Here is a 20,033-nt window from a genome sequence, read left to right on the forward strand (position 1 = left end):
GATAGTGATTAAAATCTTTGTATGTGGCAGATATGCTGTGCAAAGCTATCAGATCATTTGCAAAATCAATCATTTCTCCATTCAAATAGTTGATAACTTCTGTGACGTATTCAGAAATAGAGGAGTGTGCTCTGAAAGTATCGTACCCAGAATGAGAATAGGGCGGAAAAACTTCAGAGAGCTACTACCTCTGTTTAAGGCTACTAGTTTTCGTTGTGAGATGTAGTGAGTTTAACCTTGAGTGCTACTTATTTCATCAACAGGAGAATTTGAAAAGGAAAATCAATCCCAGCATGAAACAAAAAAAGCCTGCAAATTTATTGGTTCAAAGCAAAACGAGTAATAAAAATGGTGTTTAATCATGTATTTCTCGCATGAGAAATAAGGCTTCGTATTTTGGAGTCTTGTACAATTGGAAAAAATTCACGATATTGAACGATATTTTATTGCATCACCCCAGAAGTAAACCATGATGGATTTGAATTGAGAAAGTAAAGGGAAATAACTAATGCTTTCTCCGACGCTCGGCCAATCTATTAGCTTGTATGGACCAAACAAAAAACAACAAAAGAAAAATAGAGAAAAAAATTAGTAAACAACTTTTAGCGTCTCTTTATAAACATAATTTTCAACGAAATCTAATTGTTAGCATTCAAACATGCCGTTCTTAGCCAAGAAAGCTCTGATGTCATTCTTTTCAAATTTGGACAAAGCATTGTGCAAATCTCTTTGGAAAAGATGTTCGTATTAAGTTTATTTTTCTGTGCCTATTTCGAGAGTATTTGTGCTCATCGCTTGTTTGCTATGGTAGAAAAAAAAACAAAATGGCTTCATCGTTAACTGTTCATGTCGATAGGGATTTTAGAGTACACATACACGCAAATACACATATCTACGCAAGCGCGCGCACACACACACACACATGTATATATAGTATGCAGGTACATACACTCATCTATCTGTCTGTCTGTCTCTCTGTCAATATCTATCTATCCATTCACGCACGCATGCGCTCATACGTGAGGCGGAAAATTAGCAGAATTGTTAGAACGTCAGACAGAATTCTCCACAATTTTCCTGGCTCTCTACACTCCGAGTTCAAACACCACCGAGATTAATTTTTGTCTTTAATCTTTTCGAGGTCGAAAAAAAATGTACCAATCAATGGTGGTGCATTCGCAGAACTACAAGAACGTCGTACTGGATGCCTTACAATATTTGTTTTGGCCCTTCACGTTCTGAGCTTAAATCCCATCATGGCCTACTTGGGTTGTAGATTTAGCACTTCATCCGTTGCACCGCTTTTACTTAAGGCCCTGTGAGCTTTTAGCAAAGCTCATTATGTTGCAAGAATACCTCCCGATTTTAGAAAACCTTCTTTCATCCTACTCGTCTCAGAGAACCTAGTACCATGTACACTGCCTTTTCTTCCGACTTAAATGTTTATCTCATAGATTTCCTACAGAATACAGAGCTAGCACTGCAAGTTACGACGTTTCGTAAGCGAGTACGTCTACGTAAACAATGACATCGAAGAGAGAAAAAATAGGCAATGGGTATATATGCATATTTCAAGAGTTATTGTTCTTTCATCAGCACCTCATCTGACCCATTAACTATCCATGGTTACACTGCTCTAATACCCACTAGGTTTAGCTGTGTAACACAATTGGATAGACCCATTTGTGTATTAAGCACATTCCTAGCAACAGGTGTGTAAGTATAATTGCTAGAAGGCAACAGTATTTCGTTTTGCAGCCATAATGTACTACCGAGTAAATTACAGGCTTACAAGTGAATATTAAAAATATTTAGATACACCCAACAAAATACACATACCATTTACTCTGTAAAACAAGAGAAAATATTGTCCACAGTGATTCAAGACGACAGACTTTAATTGAAACATTACTACATTCACTAGTACATTTACGACCATTAATACCCTACCGTTTTGCAATGCTCGCTGCTACTGATGCTATTCCTCTCCCTTGTCCTTCATTCTTTCCCTGTTTTTCACAACCTTACTTTCATGCCAGCCGCTCCTGTTGGTATCCATAACTCTTTTCTATCGCTCTTTTTTTTTTTCTTGCAAACATCGTACTAACCCACGTGTTCAATATATTTCTCTCTTCAGCTTGTATCTAGACTTTCGTTCTACGCTAGTATTTTTCCTGTTTACCTCTGTTCTATGACAAAAGATATCTTTTTCTAAAACTCTGTATCTATTTTTTTTTGTTTTATGTCCTAGTCTATCGTCTCCATGCTGTTAGTTTTTAGCTGTAAGACCCACGTTTTCAGTCGTTTTGTTTGAACTCTAGCGCTTTGGAGATGAGGGATACCAACTTTTTTTAAGTACCAAAATCATAATGACTCTGGATAAAAAGTTGACTGTTGAATTAAGGTTTTTCCTTTCACTTTTTAGTCATTTTTATTAATTATCATACACGCCCTTCACCCTTATTTTGATTTCAGAAAAAACTTCTCTGTGGTAGTAATGGTAGTGATGGTAAAAGTAGTAGTAGCAGTAATAGTAGAAGTGATAATTAAAATGCTATTAGTAGTGATGGGGGAGGGGTAATAGTGGTAGTACTCATAGTGGCAATGATGGTAGTGGTGGTAGTAGTAGTAGTAGTAGTAGTAGTAGTAGTCTCAGCAACAGTTGTGGTAGCAGCCTTCGATCCATAGGCATGACACAGACAACAGCAGCGAGATTGGATCACCGCCAGGCCTCCATATATTTGACGTAAACAGCAGCAGACGAAGCTAAGCAGCAACAAATATACCACCACCACCACCACTACTACTACTACTACTGATGATGATGATGATGATGATGATGATAATAATAATAGTATTACAGGAACACTAGCAGTTTTTTGTTTGTGCTACATTAGCTGACTCCACGATTGGAAAACAAAATTTCACAAGAAAAGCTAGGAAACGGTTATTAACAAGTGAAACTATTTGCTGTTACTATTGGAGACGAGCGATAACTGGATTTAACTGGAGAGATGGAAAAATTGTATTAACTTCTCAGCGTAAAATAGAAATAGAGAAATCTAGAGGAGAAAGAAGAGAGAGGGGGGGGGGAGAAAAGAAGAAAGAGAAAGCAAAAGGTGGATAGCGGAAGAGAGAGTAAAGAGATAGAGAGAACGTGGAGAAAGAAGTAGACACAAGCTTGTATACACACATTTATTACTATCTGTCAATCTGTATGTCAGTGAATGTGTATGAAAATATGTGTGTATGTGTGTGTCTATATGTATATTAATATATTCATACATACATATAAGCACACACACATATATACGCACACACACACACACACACACACACACAGAGAAAATACTTTCTTTTATTCTTTTACTGTTCTACTCATCGGATTGCGGCCATGTTAGGGCATCGGCATGAAATTTTTTAGTCGGAAAAATCGCCCCCGCTGCAATATCTATCTATCTATATATATATATATATATATATATATATATATATATATATATATATAAAGAGAGAGAGAGAGAGAGAGGGAGAGGGAGCAGATAAGAGAAAGGGGGAGTGGGAGATAATTAAGAAATGTTAAAATTTGAGAAAGAATAAAACAAGATTTAGTGGTTTGCTCCTTTCCCTAGCCATCAATGCTGCTTGTTGCTTTTGTTGAGTAAGAAGAAATGCTTTAAGATATGAAAAAAAAAATCACTCCCATATTCTCTGCTCTCTATTCGTATATGTTATTTCATGTTTATCATTAGATAATATACGGTTAGAGTGGATAGCCATTAAATCATAATATTTTCGGAATCTAAATAACAACATTTATCATATAAACGTTGCTTTTATCCTCTGCGACGGTTTGTGTCAAATACGCGCTTGCTGGCTTTAGATAAAGTCTGTGAAAACTCCCACACATGCAGATTGTCAAAACAATATTTTTCCTAGCAGAGGTATCTCCACTCCCTTAGTAAGACAGGAAATTTGTCGGTCGTATAAGACACACTCTTCGTTTTCCTTGTAGGTTCTGGTCATATTATATTCGAGCTCTTTTTTGGCCGAATATAAGATGATTTCATTTAAACCACCTGTATCTTTAACACCCGTGAATGAAAGAAGAAGTAGTCAAAGAAACATCTAGATTCATGGGAATTTTACCGTAACTAAACACATAAATATATATTTTAAATCTTTTGGTCAGAAGAGAATGTTGAGTCCATAACTTGTTATAAGACCAATTAGACTAGGGGAAAGGTAGCCTGGGCGAAATGCTTGCAACAAAGTAGACTCCGCGAAAGGCACCGAAGGTGCCATGTAATGGTGTTAAACAAGCTAACAGGCTAAGTCTACCATCCAAAGGTTAAATCTACCGTATATATGCTAGGAATACTGATTGTCAAACGGTGAAGAGACAAACACAAAAACACCCCACCATACATATATACACGACAGGCTTCCACACAATTTCCGTCTATCAAATTCTGTCAAAGGCTTTGGCTGATTTGAGGGCATAGTAGAAGATACTTGCTCAAAGTTCAGCGCAGTGTGGCTGGACGCGAAACTTCGTAATTGTGAAGTGAATTTCTTAAACTACTCTGTCTTGCCTACGAAGATAGAATTGTTCTCAGGGTTTTAAAGTTTAGCTGATAATGTTAGATTAATGCATAAATAATGTAGGCAAAAGGACCTTAATTTAGAGGAAAAATTAGTTGCTTGTATCGATCCTAGGACGTGATCTGTATTCTGTCGTTCTACTCCGAAAAGTTGAGAGGCTAAATTGACCACGGTAGGCTTTGAACCAAGGATGTAAAAAACTGGAAAAAAGTGCCGCATGCCATTTTCTCGGATGTTCAAACGATTCTGTCAATCTGCCAAGAAGCATCTTAAAGTTCATAATTATTAAAGCGCATAATCAGGAAGATAGTTTTTTGTACGTTTTTTGATTTCTGAGTAAATGAATTAAATAATTATTAAGCAATTAATCTCAAGGTTAACGTTCCTAAGTTATGATTAATAAACAATTAAGCAATTAAATCAAGAATAATGTCCTTAAGTTAATAGCTATTAAACACTTTAATACAAAAAATACTGTTCTTGATTCGATGGAAAAATTCAGGAATATTCTGAAGTTCATAAGCGAGGACAGAATTATGACTTAGTGTTTTAGATTTTGACGAAATTTTAAATTTAATGAACACCAAGAACGCTAAAGTGGACCAAACTGATGGCTAAGTGTGGGATTATTGGTTTCAAATTTTTGCACAAAGCCAGAAAGTTTAGGAGAGAAGGCAAGTCGATTAAATCGACCCCAGTGTTCAACTGGCATTAATTTTATCGATCCCGGAAGGTTGAAAGGTATAGTCGACCTTGGCGGAATTTAAACTCAGAACGTGAAGGCGAACGAAATGCCTCTAGGAAACATTTTGCTCGACGTTCTAACGATTCTACCGGCTCACCGCCTAAGTGAGTTAGAAACATCGAGAGGGAAGTGAGTGTTTGTGACAGAAAGTATGGCTGGTTTGTCCAAAGAACTATAATTAGAGATTTAAAGGCAACCGCTTGCATCATAGTCAAGAATTTGAGAACTGCAGAACTTGTAACAGATGTCAAATGATTGTCTGAAATGGAATGCACAATGGCACACAATTGAACACTGGAGGCCTTAGTAATACATCATAAATCTTGTGTGTTAATAGACATCAGATTAAAGGGGTAATAATGGTGTTGTCAAACTCTTCTAGTGATCACCAAAGGAACAAAAGCAGGTAAATTTCGTGCTTGCCTTAAATCGTCATTTATTTGGATCAAAGTTAAAATATTGAAACTATATGCTAGGAATACTGATTGTCAAACGGTGAAGAGACAAACACAAAAACACCCCACCATACATATATACACGACAGGCTTCCACACAATTTCCGTCTATCAAATTCTGTCAAAGGCTTTGGCTGATTTGAGGGCATAGTAGAAGATACTTGCTCAAAGTTCAGCGCATATTGAAACTATATACAAATTAGGAATCATTATTTTGCCAGGAATTTGTTACAAAGTGGAGAGGTTTCCATCCGACAGCACCGGCGCCACGGAACCATCTCCTATAAGAGCAGTGGTTAAGAGATCAGGTGAATTGATAACGGTGTGTCTCAACTTGTAACATCACTAACACACACACACACACACACACACACGCACATACATAGCCTAAGTAGGATGTGAATTCAAGGTAGTCTTGGGTCTAAACAACAATAGCAACAACAACTGTGAAAACAATATCGATGTCGATGTACAAAATTTTAACGACAATTAGAATCGATTTATTTCGTTCGAAATCTTCTAAAAGCAACATCAGTTGAAAGTCCAGTGTGGCAGTCAATCTTACCAATACTAGTTGTTGTTGTTGTTGTAGCTGTTGTGCTTGTTGATGTTATTATTATTATTATTATTATTATTATTTGTTTGCTGCCTGAGGTGAAGAGCCTGTGTCTGCGCTTTCTGTTTGTTCGTTCGACGTGGAATGATCGCGATAACAAGTTAATTTTGTTGATTAGCCCCCAGGTCGGCTTTGCTAGAGCAGACGTTTGATGAAAGGCCTTCTATCCATGACCAAACCGTCGTCTTCTTCCGGAGTAAAGTAATTCCATCAAAATTTATCCAGTGTGGTGTTTCGCTAACCGGTGAAGATTTAGTTCGAGTGTGACGGTTGTTCTTTCTAGTAAGTCGAGTAGCCACCTAGAAGTTAACTTAAACTGAAGTTGATATTTCGCTAGACTGATATAAGGAGCTTGCAAAATAGATAGGCGGCGAGCTGGCAGAATCGTTAGCACGCCGGGCAAAATGCTTAGCAGTATTTCGTCTGCCGTTACGTTCTGAGTTCAAATTCCGCCGAGGTCGACTTTGCCTTTCATCCTTTCGGGGTCGATTAAATAACTACCAGTTACGCACTGGGATCGACTTAACCCGTTTGTCTGTCCTTGTTTGTCCCCTCTGTGTGTAGCCCCTTGTGGGCAGTAAAGAAATAAGACATGGTAAATTTTATCAAATGTTTATGATGGTGATGATGATGACGACGACGATGAGAACAATGATGAAGACGATCTTAATGATGATGATGTGGATGCTGAATAACCAAATGGTTAGAACAAATTAAACAACAACAGCAACAGCAACAACAAAGTAACAAAAAAACAAACAAAAAACAATGAACAAACTAATGTTAATCATTGTAAAAAGTACCAAAAATATACTTACAGAAGTTTCTGGAATGAATTAAGTCTCAAAGAGTGAACGTGAAAACAATAACAACGAACTTTGGTTATAACAATAAAAAAAAATAACCAATCTTTAAATCCTTTAGTAAATGATTGAATCAAAACGAAATAGCAATGAAAAACCAAGATAACGAGGACACGTGAAGTGCGGCGAAGAAGAGAGCAAAGTAAACGCTAGCAGAAGAGATGGTAATGAGGGTAGAATATTGTCTGATCTGGTTGATAAGAGAGACAGACAATGGAGCACGTAAATGCAAAAATAAATAACAATGTCACTTTGGCTGTTACGTAGTAGATTACACAGAAATTTGAAGATTGACGAGTTCGTATTAAAGTCATCTAACAAAACTATAATTCTGTGTTTTGTTTCGTTTAGTTTTATCATTTTTTTCGTTAAATTTCTTGCTTTCAATTTGATGGTTGTTTTGAAGTAGTGAGCTATTTTTCCAATGACGAGATAGAAATGAGAAGGTTGGATTAATTAAGTGATGTCTGTCCTGCAAATTTAGATATTTTTTTTTTTACCGACAGTGTAAACTAAGTTAATAAGCTCAAGCTGAAATGTTTCATTCCGAGTGTTGTTTGGTTTTCTCCATGTTTCTGTTCCGTTTAACTGCAGTGAGAAAAATAGTCACTCCATGAATAGACGCAAGTCATTGATAGTAACTTTCCCAAACACTGTTTATAATTAGTTATTCTGATCATAGAAATAACGAAGTGCCTGCAGCAGATATAAACTTAGTAATCAGGAGATAGTAATCCAATAATTTTACTGGATGACCGCTCTTTAAAATGGACTGATTTTTGATACGAGAGTTTCATATTTCTCAAAACAAAAATAAAAAGACAAGAAAAATAAAATAAATATTGTAGAGTATTATGGAGTTCGTACAATTCATACCAGTTAAAATTACTGAAATTAATATATTGACTAATAGCTGGCGTTGTTTAACACCAGGTCAGCCAGGTAATCTTGGATTTAGAAGTCCTACGATCAAAAACATTCTAACCATAATCACTATCGTTCCAATGTGTCTTTTGTTTTTAAAGATATGGAACGATTTAAGTGAATTTGGATGCTATTTCTAGTTTGTCAAGAGACCACGTAGAGGCGTCTATCCATAAAATATATTTCCAACTTTACCATTGCTCTCTTTATCCTTATATATATATATATATATATATATATAAAGTGAAGTATATTGCCACTTAGGTGTGGCTGACCCCTAGGGGTGGATGTTACTGTTGCTTTTAGCCCCAGGAGGACATCTCCTCCAGCTGGCTTATCGACACACTACTGTGTCCTGTTTGCCAAGGGAAGTTATCCCTCTCATCGTGATCTGTAGCACGAACGGACCCGGGTTTCAGGGTTATTTCCCTTCGTCAGCGTCCGATAGCCACTGATCTTTGATGAGAGAGATAAATTCTTGGCAATCTTATGTATACTTTTCCAGTGAAATTCTTCACTGATATCGAAAAGGTGAAAACAAGCAATGTTAATTCTTGTTATCACCTTTTCGATATCAGTGAAGAATTTCACTGGGAAAGTATACATAAGATTGCCAAGAATTTATCTCTCTCATCAAAGATCAGTGGCTATCGGACGCTGACGAAGGGAAATAACCCTGAAACCCGGCTCCGTTCGTGCTACAGATCACGACGAGAGGGATAACTTCCCTTGGCAAACAGGACACAGTAGTGTGTCGATAAGCCAGCTGGAGGAGATGTCCTCCTGGGGCTAAAAGCAACAGTAACATCCACCCCTAGGGGTCAGCCACACTTAAGTGGCAATATACTTCACTTTATCGTGCAGTTACTGTTAATACTTCATTTGGAGAATTAACATTGCTTATATATATATATTCTTTTACTTGTTTCAGTGGAGCACTGCCTTATATATATATATATATATATATATATATATATATATATATATTCGAGATGGTATCAAAACGTTTCCAGACTAGTTATATTTAATAAAAACAAAAAAAATAATTTATTTTCTAAGTTTAACATCTTCTTTTTCAAAATAGTCACTTTGCGCAGCAATACGCCGGTCACTTTTGGAATCTGGCCTGGAAGTCGTTTTCCCTAAACGAGTCAAAGACCTTCTGTGATTCGCTCCTGATCTCGACAGCGGTGTTAAAACAGTGACCTTTGAACTGTGTTTTCATCTTGGGGAAGAGATGGAAGTCCTCAGGTATTAAATCTGGCGAATAGGGAGAGTGTGGAAGCGATACTATGTTGTTTTTGGCGAAAAGCTCACAAGTGAAGATTGCTCGGTGACAGAACATTATCGTCGTGAAGAACCTAATTCTTCGCGCTCCATAGATCCGGTCTTTTTCCCCGAATGTCTTCTCTCAAATGTTTCAAAACGTCGAAGAACTCTCTGGCCGAGGAGGACGACTTCTCGATGTACAATACCGCGTATGTCGAAAAAAAAAAATCTCTTGATTGAGCTGCGGCTCTGTCGTGCCTCTTGAAGCACCCGTACCACTCGAAACATTGCGTACGACCCATTGCCTCGTCGCCGTAAGTTTGCCAAAGCATGCTCAACATTTCTGTAGCAGAGTCCTAAGTTTAACGCAAAATTTCACGTTGGCTCTTTGTTCCAACTTCCTATCTATGACACAGCACACTGCCTCCTGAAGTTCCATGTTAGCTCTCACTGCACACGCTGCCATCTGTTGGCGCGCCACAGAACTAGCCCGGGAACATTTTGATACTTTTTCTCACTCTCTCTCTCAGCGGGGGCTGAAATGTTCCTGGCATTGGATTAAAGGAAATACAAGAGAATCAGTCAATAATGTTTTTATTCAACATGTTCCCCTCTCAGATTCACACACTTATTGCAGCGGTACTTCAGCTTTTCTAAGCTCTACAAAAGAACTCGGAATGTTGTGTATCCAGCCAAGGTCTTTACGATACCTTTAAAGCCCAGGAACTTTCCAGCACTACTTCGTATATATATGTATGTATGAAGTGTGTTTATATATATATATATATATATATATATATATATATATATATATATATATATATATATATAATGTAGTGTTCGTGTGTGTATACATATATATGTATGTAGTGTGTACATATATATATATATATATATATATATATATATGTAGTGTTCGTGTGTGTATACATATATATGTATGTAGTGTGTGTGTATATATATATATATATATATATATATATGTGTGTGTGTGTTTGTGTATATGTATATGTGTATATATATGTGTATGTATATATGTGCATGTTGTGTATATATATATATGTATGTATATATGTGCATGTTGTGTATATATATATGTATGTATATATGTGTATGTTGTATATATATATATATATATATGTAGATAGATAGATAAATACATACATACATACATACATACATACATACGAAAGGCAATATGGGATTAAAGCAAAATCATAATTCTGTTTTAGTACCCTGAAGCTATAGTGAGTTAAGAAATTGTGTAAGTATTGAAACAAATGTTGGCTTATTATACCTTCGGTGATGCAGCTGGCGATTTTTCACGAATAGGTTTCATCCTAGGTGGGGAATAGCGAAGAAAACGGCGCTGATGAATTGACAATGCAATTTTAAAGGTTAAAAGTAACTATAATATTTACTCAACTAAGATACAGTTTTCCAATAATTGTATAAACTGATAAGAAGAAAAACTTGTGTTAGGAGTAAGAAATCGTATGAGTAAATTGTCTTTAAAAAGCCTGGAGGCCTCGACGATGCGGACAAAAGGTGAAGAACCTTTCTAAGATAGAAAACTGCATTGAAATTTAACTCCTATTTGACAAGGCCACTCACTCACTCTCTCTCTCTCTCACACGCACACGCACACACACGTACACACGCACAAACACACACGTTGCTAATTGTATTATTTTATGAAGTATAATTATTGGCAATAATTCATACAAAATCTAAAACAGGTGGAGTTTCGTAATAAGCAACGTACCGTAACATTTGTTTACCGAAAGTTTCTACGGATTTCTAAGTTATAAACATGATTGTAATTACTCTACAGACGCAATTACAATTGTAGGTAAAGAAGTATAAATAACCGTTTCTAAAATTAGCAATTTGCTGTAAAGTTTAGCTGTAAATAAAATTAAATCAACAAAAATATATTCTAATATAATGACTTATTCTTCAAACTTTGTATTTCGTTTCAAAAACAGCCTTCCCGATTCTGTCGTAGACTGAGTGTAACATGTAGGCAATTATTACCATTCATTTTTCTTTGAGGAAGAAGGCAAAAAGGCCATGTAAAGAAGTGAGCGACTCGTAAACGAGAATCGTAAATGCAATTCGTCTGTAGGCTTTTCACTCAAAACCCAGTCTACTCTAGCCCAGGTCCGTCAAAGCAGCAGGTATATAACACAGAGCAGTAGCGTGGCTAGTGGGGCCAACACTTTTATTGGGTGGCACTGTTGCGTCTACTTTATAAGTTTGTGTAGGCTTGCGGAGGAAAACTCAAGTGCTGCCGCAGATGGCACACACTCTAGCTACGCCACGGTCGCAGCTGTAACGTATCGCTACAAGTAGCGACAACAGTTTAAAACTGACGATCGTCTTCTTGGCTTTCTGTACTATGTTAATTGCTGCACACAAGGAAAAGATAACTAGATATACTACCGTTTTGTCTATGAAGATATATGTTACGATTCCATTTAAAGCTAAGGAAGCCGAAGATAATCACTGACCAAATAGAACAAGCATGTATGAAATAAGGAGTAATAAAACACCATCAATGATTTCTAGCATCAGTACAAGACCTCGAATTTTCAGAGATATAGCATTGTTGATTTGATCAACGACAAATATCTGACTGGCACGTTTAACCGATAACTATGAGTTTGACAGAATATTTTTTTCGTTACAAAGCTGGTCAGAAACTATATGTAGTTTGACAAGCCTTGCGGTGAAGCAAAACATTTTATCGTACTCTTGGTTAACGATTAAACGTACTGACACTTAGATTACTTACGTTGAGTTCTTTATTCTAAACAGCCTGATCCATTTTCCTATGAACTTGTCATCCTCAAGAATAATATCTGACATTAGTTTATTTTATCAAGTCCCGGATATTCGAAAAGTTGACTTCTGCTGGATTCGAAACCCAGCACATGGAAAACCATAAATTAATGTTACAATATATTTCGATCGTCACTCTAACGATTCTACGAATTTATCATCCTAAATTTTGAAAGATTGTCTATTCTTGATAAAATATTTTTCTTACATAGGTAATGAATTAAAGGAATCGTTAGAACATGGGACAAAATGTCTCATAACTCTTTGTTATGGATTTTTACGCTCTGAGTTCAATTGCTGCTGTTCATCCTTCCAGAGTAAATAAACAGTTGCAACAATGAAGCGCTGAGGTGCAACATTCTGTCTCTCAAGCTGCCATGTCTTACATTCTCCACCGACTGAAGTGGATGCCTGTATCTGATCAAGACTATATGGAGCACTTAAAGAAAACTTTAGTGAAAGGTATGATGCCAAGGCACATATTCAACTACGAGTTATGTCCAGCTTATACTGGAACAAGACCCCTCATTTTCAATAAGTATAAGGTAGCGGAGATGGGGTTGGATGGGGAGGGGCTAAGGCCAATTGGATCAACATCCCAGTATCTGATTGGAGTGGACGAAAGGCAAAGTCGGTGTAATTTGAAACTCAGAAAGTATAGGACGTAGCTGAAATTTTGTCCATCTACCGATTGTTTAATTCACCAATGTTGACTATAAATTCACTCACACACACACACACACACACACACACACACACACACACACACACACACACACACATCTTACAGTATAATTTTCTGCTCCCCGAGAGCCTGCTATACATGTATGACATCCTTTCTCCTGTTCAGAAACTGCAATCCTGGTCTTACCGGTAAAATAAGAAAGCACTCATCTGCTTTATAAAAATTTCAGATTTAATTTCATCATAACAACTAACTTTAAAAGAATAAACTTTCTTAACATCATTTTTCTATCTAATTCTTAGTACTATCCTTTTCGTAAGCCTAACGAGACACTAAACTGCATACACAGGAAATCAAACCACCTCAGGAACAACTCTAACTCATTAAGAATGTACCCTATAAACTTTCAAAACTCTCTGCTAATGAGCAGATATTCAAAGACCACTCCTGCTACAATAACAACCTAACAGGAAAAAATATCATGTATATCGAATCAAGCATCGTACAAGTGTAACAACGAAAACAAAAATATTTGCTGGAACAATCCATACAAGATTTTGAGTAACTTACACTTAAGGCTAAATTATTCGTTTCAATACTTAATACTTCTCATCCAATCATAGATATAACATTTTGATAAGGATACGATAAATATTTCATACTCCACGACTCCAAATCTAAACAAGCTCCTACACTCTTACCAGAAATAAGTACTGAAATTGCAGTTTAGTGTAAGTTCATCAATTCCCTTATATACGCATTTAACTTGGTTGATCAAAAACCTTGTTTATCCATGCAATATAACAACTCTACCAAACCGTATGTCGGTTTTGCATCAACTTCATTTAAACTATAAACAACTACCTCGATTTTCTTCCTTCACAGAAAAATGTCCTTCCAATTAGAGCGCATTTCGTACCTTAAAACTATAAATGTACAATATAGTCTAAACGAATACCGTCACTACAACCAAGCCTTGAACAAGAGCCAGAAAGCCATTTGGCCTTTGTTATCTGTGCACGGAAGATCGCATTTCTTGCAGAATTCCTAGTACACCTTAAGAGCGACTATGTCATGTTGACGTCTGTACTCTTTTTGTGCTAATAGTGAGCAGCCACTGATAACGCGTCCTATTGTTTTAGTCTCCTGCTCACATTTTCTGCATAGTGGTGACTCTGCTGTGTGAACGATAGAGTACTGGACAGAACTTGTTTTCAAGGCCTGCTCTTAGTCAGCAAAGATCACTTCTTCGGTCTCTTACTCATTCCACAAGCATCTCCATGACTTGGGTTCAGCCAGCTTCTGTGATTCTTGTGAAAACATTCCAAACAATGACGTTTCTTTCCATATTGCCATGTTCCCCTCAAACACTCTTTTCTAAATATCAACCAAAGATTCTGTCTCTGCTTGTACCTTCTCATTCAGTGCTGTCATCAGCACCCACCCGTGACATGACTGTAAATAATCATCCAATGAAATGCACTCAAATTATTATCATTATTATTAATTAATTAATTTTTTTCAGGCGGTATTTCGTCCGTATTCATGTTCTGAGTTCAATTTCCGACGAGGTCGACTAGGCTTTTTATACTTTCGGGGTCGATAAATTAAGTACCGATGAAACATTGGGGGTCGGGCAAAATGTTTAACAACATTTCGTCCGTGCTTACGTTCTGAGCTCAAATTCTGCTGGGGACTAGTCTCCTCCCCCCGAAATTTCAGGCCTTGTACCTATAGTAGGAAAGATTGTTATCATTATTATCCTCACACTCACTCCTCCTGTCCCTTTATATTTTCCCCGTATTATTGTGTTATCATTATTGTTCTGCATTATCATTAGCACATTAGGTTCATTATGAAAATCATTATTATCCACTTCCCTTCATAATATTCTTTTTATCGCAACTTTCACCTCTCCCAACCATTAACTAACTAGTTCCGTTAACTCATTAATAGCCCTTCGCCTTTATTGATTTTTTTCCTATAATTTCATTGCTCCACTTATTTATTCAGCAGTTTTGTTAATTTATTATATCATCAAATCACTAATTCACTAAATTATAAATGACGTACAACCCCTCACGCTGTTTACCAAAAATAAAATAATAAAAAAAAAGATCTGCTCTTCTCTGTGTCATTCTGACCTGCTGCCAGCGCTCTGCTCAACGTCGATCCTCACCACTCGGATGACCTTCAGAACTATATCCCTATACCCTAGCACACTTGACCGCCAGACAAACAAATATCAATTTATACTTCTATCACCATTAAATTTATGTTTTAGACTCATAACTTTATTTTTAGGAGTAGTCTATTGATTATTGATTATTTTCTAATTTTCAATTTTTCTCATACTAATTCTGCACACTGTTTAATTTCTATGGAATTCCGGTTCAATACCCTCCATTGTTCTCAACCACCATACGCAGGCCGTTGTCATCTACTCACCCCTTTTCATCTTTCACTCTTATCCTCCCTCTAATAATTCCCTACCCTCATCCATTATCACTCCCCTCCACATGCCACCCATTATCCCATACCTCTCGTTACATTTGCATTGCATATTTATGTACATTTTTGATCTCTTCAATTCTTAACATTCGAGTATTGTCATTAATAGATTTCAAATCCAGCTGATATCAACTTTACCTTTCATCCTTTCTGGGTCGATAAAATAAAGTAGCAAGAAGGCAAAAATCACTAGATCATCGGAAAGGATACCTTGTGGCAATTGTTTCATTTCTTTACATGCTGAGTTCAAATCCCACCCAGATCAACTTTGTCTTTCATCCTCCAGTGTCTATGAAATATGGAGCCTGACAATTGCCCAGTTTTCTTTTGAATAAGTCTTACTCATTCTACTCTTCCTTATGTAGTTTTTAATTTCAGTACAAGAATATTACTCTCGCTTTCAGAGTAATGAGGAATATCTCTTCGCCAGTTTGGACCTGTTATGGTAACTATGGAGTAACAGGTGATCGAAACGGCCAAAATCAACTATCGCACTCTATGTTTTGAGTGCTTTTCTGGATCGTTTAACTAATTACGTATATATATATATATATATATATATATATATATATATATATATATATATATATATAGGGATAAAATCGTTATTTAAAATACTGATTTTAGGTGGCCAGCATGGGAATAAAACCCTCAAAGGTAGTAATTATTATTAGAATTATAATTAAGGGTATCTAAGAGATACCACCACGCTAGTTATAGCAGCCAAAAATTGACTCTAAAACTGTATCATTTAATATGGTTTTAGAGTCAAGTTTTGGCTGCTATATCTAGCGTGGTGGTATCTCTTAGATACCCTTAATTATGATTTCATATATATGTATGTATGTATGTATGTATGTATATAAGTATGTGTGTTTGTATGTATGTATGTATGCACACAAAGCGAAAAAGAGAAGAATATACGCATGCTGGTAGACAAACTGATATATATATATATATATATATATATATATATATATATATATATATATATATATATATAGAGAGAGAGAGAGAGAGAGAGAGAGAGAGAGAGAGCGGGAGGGAGGTAATAGACAGACAGTCATTTTTCTCGTCCAACTTATCAATTTGTTTTTCTTGTTTATCTAAGAATTGCGTGAAAGAGAAACCAAACCAAAATTCCTATAGATTTTTCTGCTGTCATTTCAAGATTTTTCTGTGTCTCTAGTTTCTATCGTAATCAATTTATTTACCAGAATTCTTATGTTTTCTTTTTGTTTTTCTATTATTTTTGCACAGGTTATTACATTTTACATTTTTATGCATTGTCTTCTATTGTCATATACACATAGCGATGCTTCCTACGTGACATTTAAATCACACGTATGTTATTGATATTATATCAAAACTTGAAGGAGGTAAGTTAACAGAACTGGTGAAGAGGCAGATTGAATGGTTTACGATATTTCTTCCGAATCATTACCTTCTAAGTTCAAATCCTGCCGCGGGCAACTTTGCCTTTCATCCATTCGAAATCGATAAAATAAAACACGGTCAAGTGGTGGAGGCAGTGGTATCGACTAATCCAGTCACAAAATTACCGGCCATATGGTTCAATCAGAAACCATTATATCAAGACTAAAAGGCGGTGGATTATCAGAAAAGCAAAGCGGTGGACTGAAAAGCTTTGCGGTTTATATTTATATTTTTATTTTCTGGAGTTATATCTCTCCGAGTTCAACTAACCCTTTCATCTGTCTGAGGCCGATAAAAATAAAGTATCAATCAAGTACTGGGATCTATGACATTGATTAACTATCGCCCTCAAATTTCAGACCTTGCTCCAGTTAGAGGCTAAGGTCGATTTAATCGATTGATATTGATTTCAAATTTTGGTACAAAGCCAGCAATTTCTGAGGAGTGGGTGAGTCAATTACATCGACCAGAATGATCAACTGGTACTTATTTTATCGACTCCGAAAGGGCAAAGTCGACTTCGACGGAATTTGAACTCAGAACGTCGAGACAGACGAAATGCCGCTAAATGCTTTTCTCGAGTTGCTAACCATTCTGCCAACTCATCGCCTTAAGCTGCTTTCCCGGTCAAATAGACTCATAAAACCTCTTTTCTGGTTTCTATGGTGTATGTTCTCCTTGGACAGGACGCCGGTCCGTTGCTGGATTAGTCACTTTTGTCAGATGATTGGACTGGAGTAATGTGAAATGAAATATTTTACTCAAGAACACAACGCATTGCTCGGTCCAGGAATCGAAACCGCAATCTTACAATCATGAGTCCAATACCCCTAACCACTAAGTCATGCGCCTTTGCAGCTGATCGATTAATATTCGCAACAAATCTGTGAATTTGCATCTGCTTTAGAAGCAATATGGCGTTGGATGCTTTTAAGTATACCGTTTCACATAGGTGGTGACCATGCGGATTGAAGAGGGGACGGTCAAATTAACATGTTTACTAAACTTACTAAACTTGTCCAACTCCTAAGGGAGAACAATTATATTGATGTAAATTCTGTTTTGTCTTCTTAATATAAACTCTAAAACTAAGCCTGCGAGCTGGCAGAGATGTTAGCACGCTGGGCGAAGTGCTTAGCGGCATTTCGTCTGTCTTTACGTCCTGAGTTCAAGTTCCACTGAGGTGGAATTTGCCTTTCATTCTTTCAGGGTCAATAAAATAAGTGCTTGTTGAGACCTGGGACCTCTTCCACGAAATTGCTGACCTTGTACCACAATTTGAAAGCAATATAAACTCTAAAACTAAGACAGTGGTTTGGTCGAATCGTGGGAGCACCGGACAAAATGCCTTGTGGTATTTAGTTACAGTACTTTTACATTCTGAGTTCAAATCCCACTGATGCCAACTTTGTTATCATTCTGTCGAGCTTGATGAAATAAAGTACCAGTCACGTACTGGAATCCATGTTATCGACTTACGTCTCTCCCAAATTTTACGCCACTTTCTTATGGTGTTGGTCGTCGATCTCCCGAGCGAACCAATGGAAACTGTATTCCCATTGACTTATTCAAGTCACAATCCCCTGACAGAAGCGTAACTATTTTTCGGTAACGAGGCGGGATCTGCAGAAAGGTAGGTATTTCAGGTAGGACTGGTGAGCGAAATAACATGTAAATAGCTTGTTCATATGATTAACAGAGGCCAGTAACTCTGATGCTTAACGGCATCCTATGTCACCTCTGATCAAACAGACCTATGATCAAAACTAGTCCAACCCCAACGAACCCGTTTTTTGTTAACACACAATATGCCTAAGAGTATATTAACCAATGGGTCCTTAATTTTTCAATGACATTTAGGGTGTAACTTGACGGATGTTTAGCTGCTACTTCTACATTGACCCAATGTTCTCCGCATCGACTTGCGCTGATAGTAATAATGTAGCAACATAGATAGAATGGGCTATGGGTTTTAGTATGTTGGGTAGTGACTCTCAGAGGAAGGAATGACAAAATTGTCACCGGCAGGATTCGAACTCCAAATATGTAATTAAATACAATAAGCCACTTTGTCTACCTCTCAACCAATTCTGATAATCCACCACCCGCGAGTTTTCATATAATAAATATCAATAGTATACATGTGTTTTAAATGCCATGCAAGAAGTATTGTTCAGTATATATGACAACTGAAGACAATACATAAAAGAAAACGTAATAATCAGTGCGAAAATAACAAGCAAAACAAAACAAAACTAAAGAAAATAATTCAGATAGAAACTAGAGACACAGAAAAATCTTGAAATGACAGCAGGAAAAAATCTATAAGAATTGTGGTTTGGATTGAGTTTCACTCGATTGTTAGAAAAATCCTGGGAGATAAATTGTTAAGTAATGCGTGAGATCTGTCTGTCTGCCTCTTTTTTCCTTTTTGCGCTCTCGCACATGTGTGTGTGTGTGTGTGTGTATGTATGTACATGCACACACACAAACACAAATACTCACACACACACATAGATACATACACAAACGTACATCTATCGTGGAACCTCGACAAGGCCCTTTCAGAGTTAAGTTGTGGAGAGTTAAGGCCAATCAGAAGCATGTGTCACTACCCTCAGGTATCAAGTTTTAACGGAAAGTTGATAAGACTCTTAAGTCAAAAGCAGTTGTGGGGGACCCGATTTCTATTTTACATAAAACCTCTGACTGAATGATTTAAGTGGATCTGACGGAAAAACTCATCGCTCAGACTAGACTAGATAACAAGATCGGTGCGCTATTTCTTGCGGCAGGTCAGCTTGGAACCCAAGTAACAGAAGAAAAACCTCTTGGGAGGCAGCCATACTTGCCGAGGCCAGCTCAGGACTGTGGTAGTTGATAAGGGACTTTAGATACTATCTTTCTGCAAATGAGCTAGTTCAGTCCTCGCTGCTCTGCTCAGGCTAAGCATAGTAGCGGCTAAAGAATGAAACGCTCGTGACTTCAGGATACCTGCTGATGATATAAAAAAAGGTTTCCATCTATGGAATTCCTTTCGTCACCATCAAGACAAAGAGCTTGCAACATTTTAAAATGG

General features: G+C 36.9%; 1 protein-coding gene across 3 annotated transcripts in view; it reads right to left on the reverse strand.

Annotated features, from left to right (window-relative positions):
• Positions 1 to 20,033, reverse strand: part of LOC106875983 (uncharacterized) — a 279,796-nt gene that overhangs the window by 25,408 nt on the left and 234,355 nt on the right. For all 3 annotated transcript variants that reach the window (XM_089357803.1, XM_089357804.1, XM_089357805.1), the window contains one exon: positions 10,775 to 10,817. In XM_089357803.1, coding sequence (XP_089213929.1) covers positions 10,775 to 10,816 — 42 coding nt within the window. In that variant the 5' untranslated portion in view covers position 10,817. The remainder of the gene's footprint in view (positions 1 to 10,774; positions 10,818 to 20,033) is intronic.

The sequence above is a fragment of the Octopus bimaculoides genome, chromosome 9 (genome assembly GCF_046866305.1).
Source record: "Octopus bimaculoides isolate indiv1 chromosome 9, ASM4686630v1, whole genome shotgun sequence".
NCBI classification, from domain to species: Eukaryota; Metazoa; Mollusca; class Cephalopoda; order Octopoda; family Octopodidae; genus Octopus; species Octopus bimaculoides.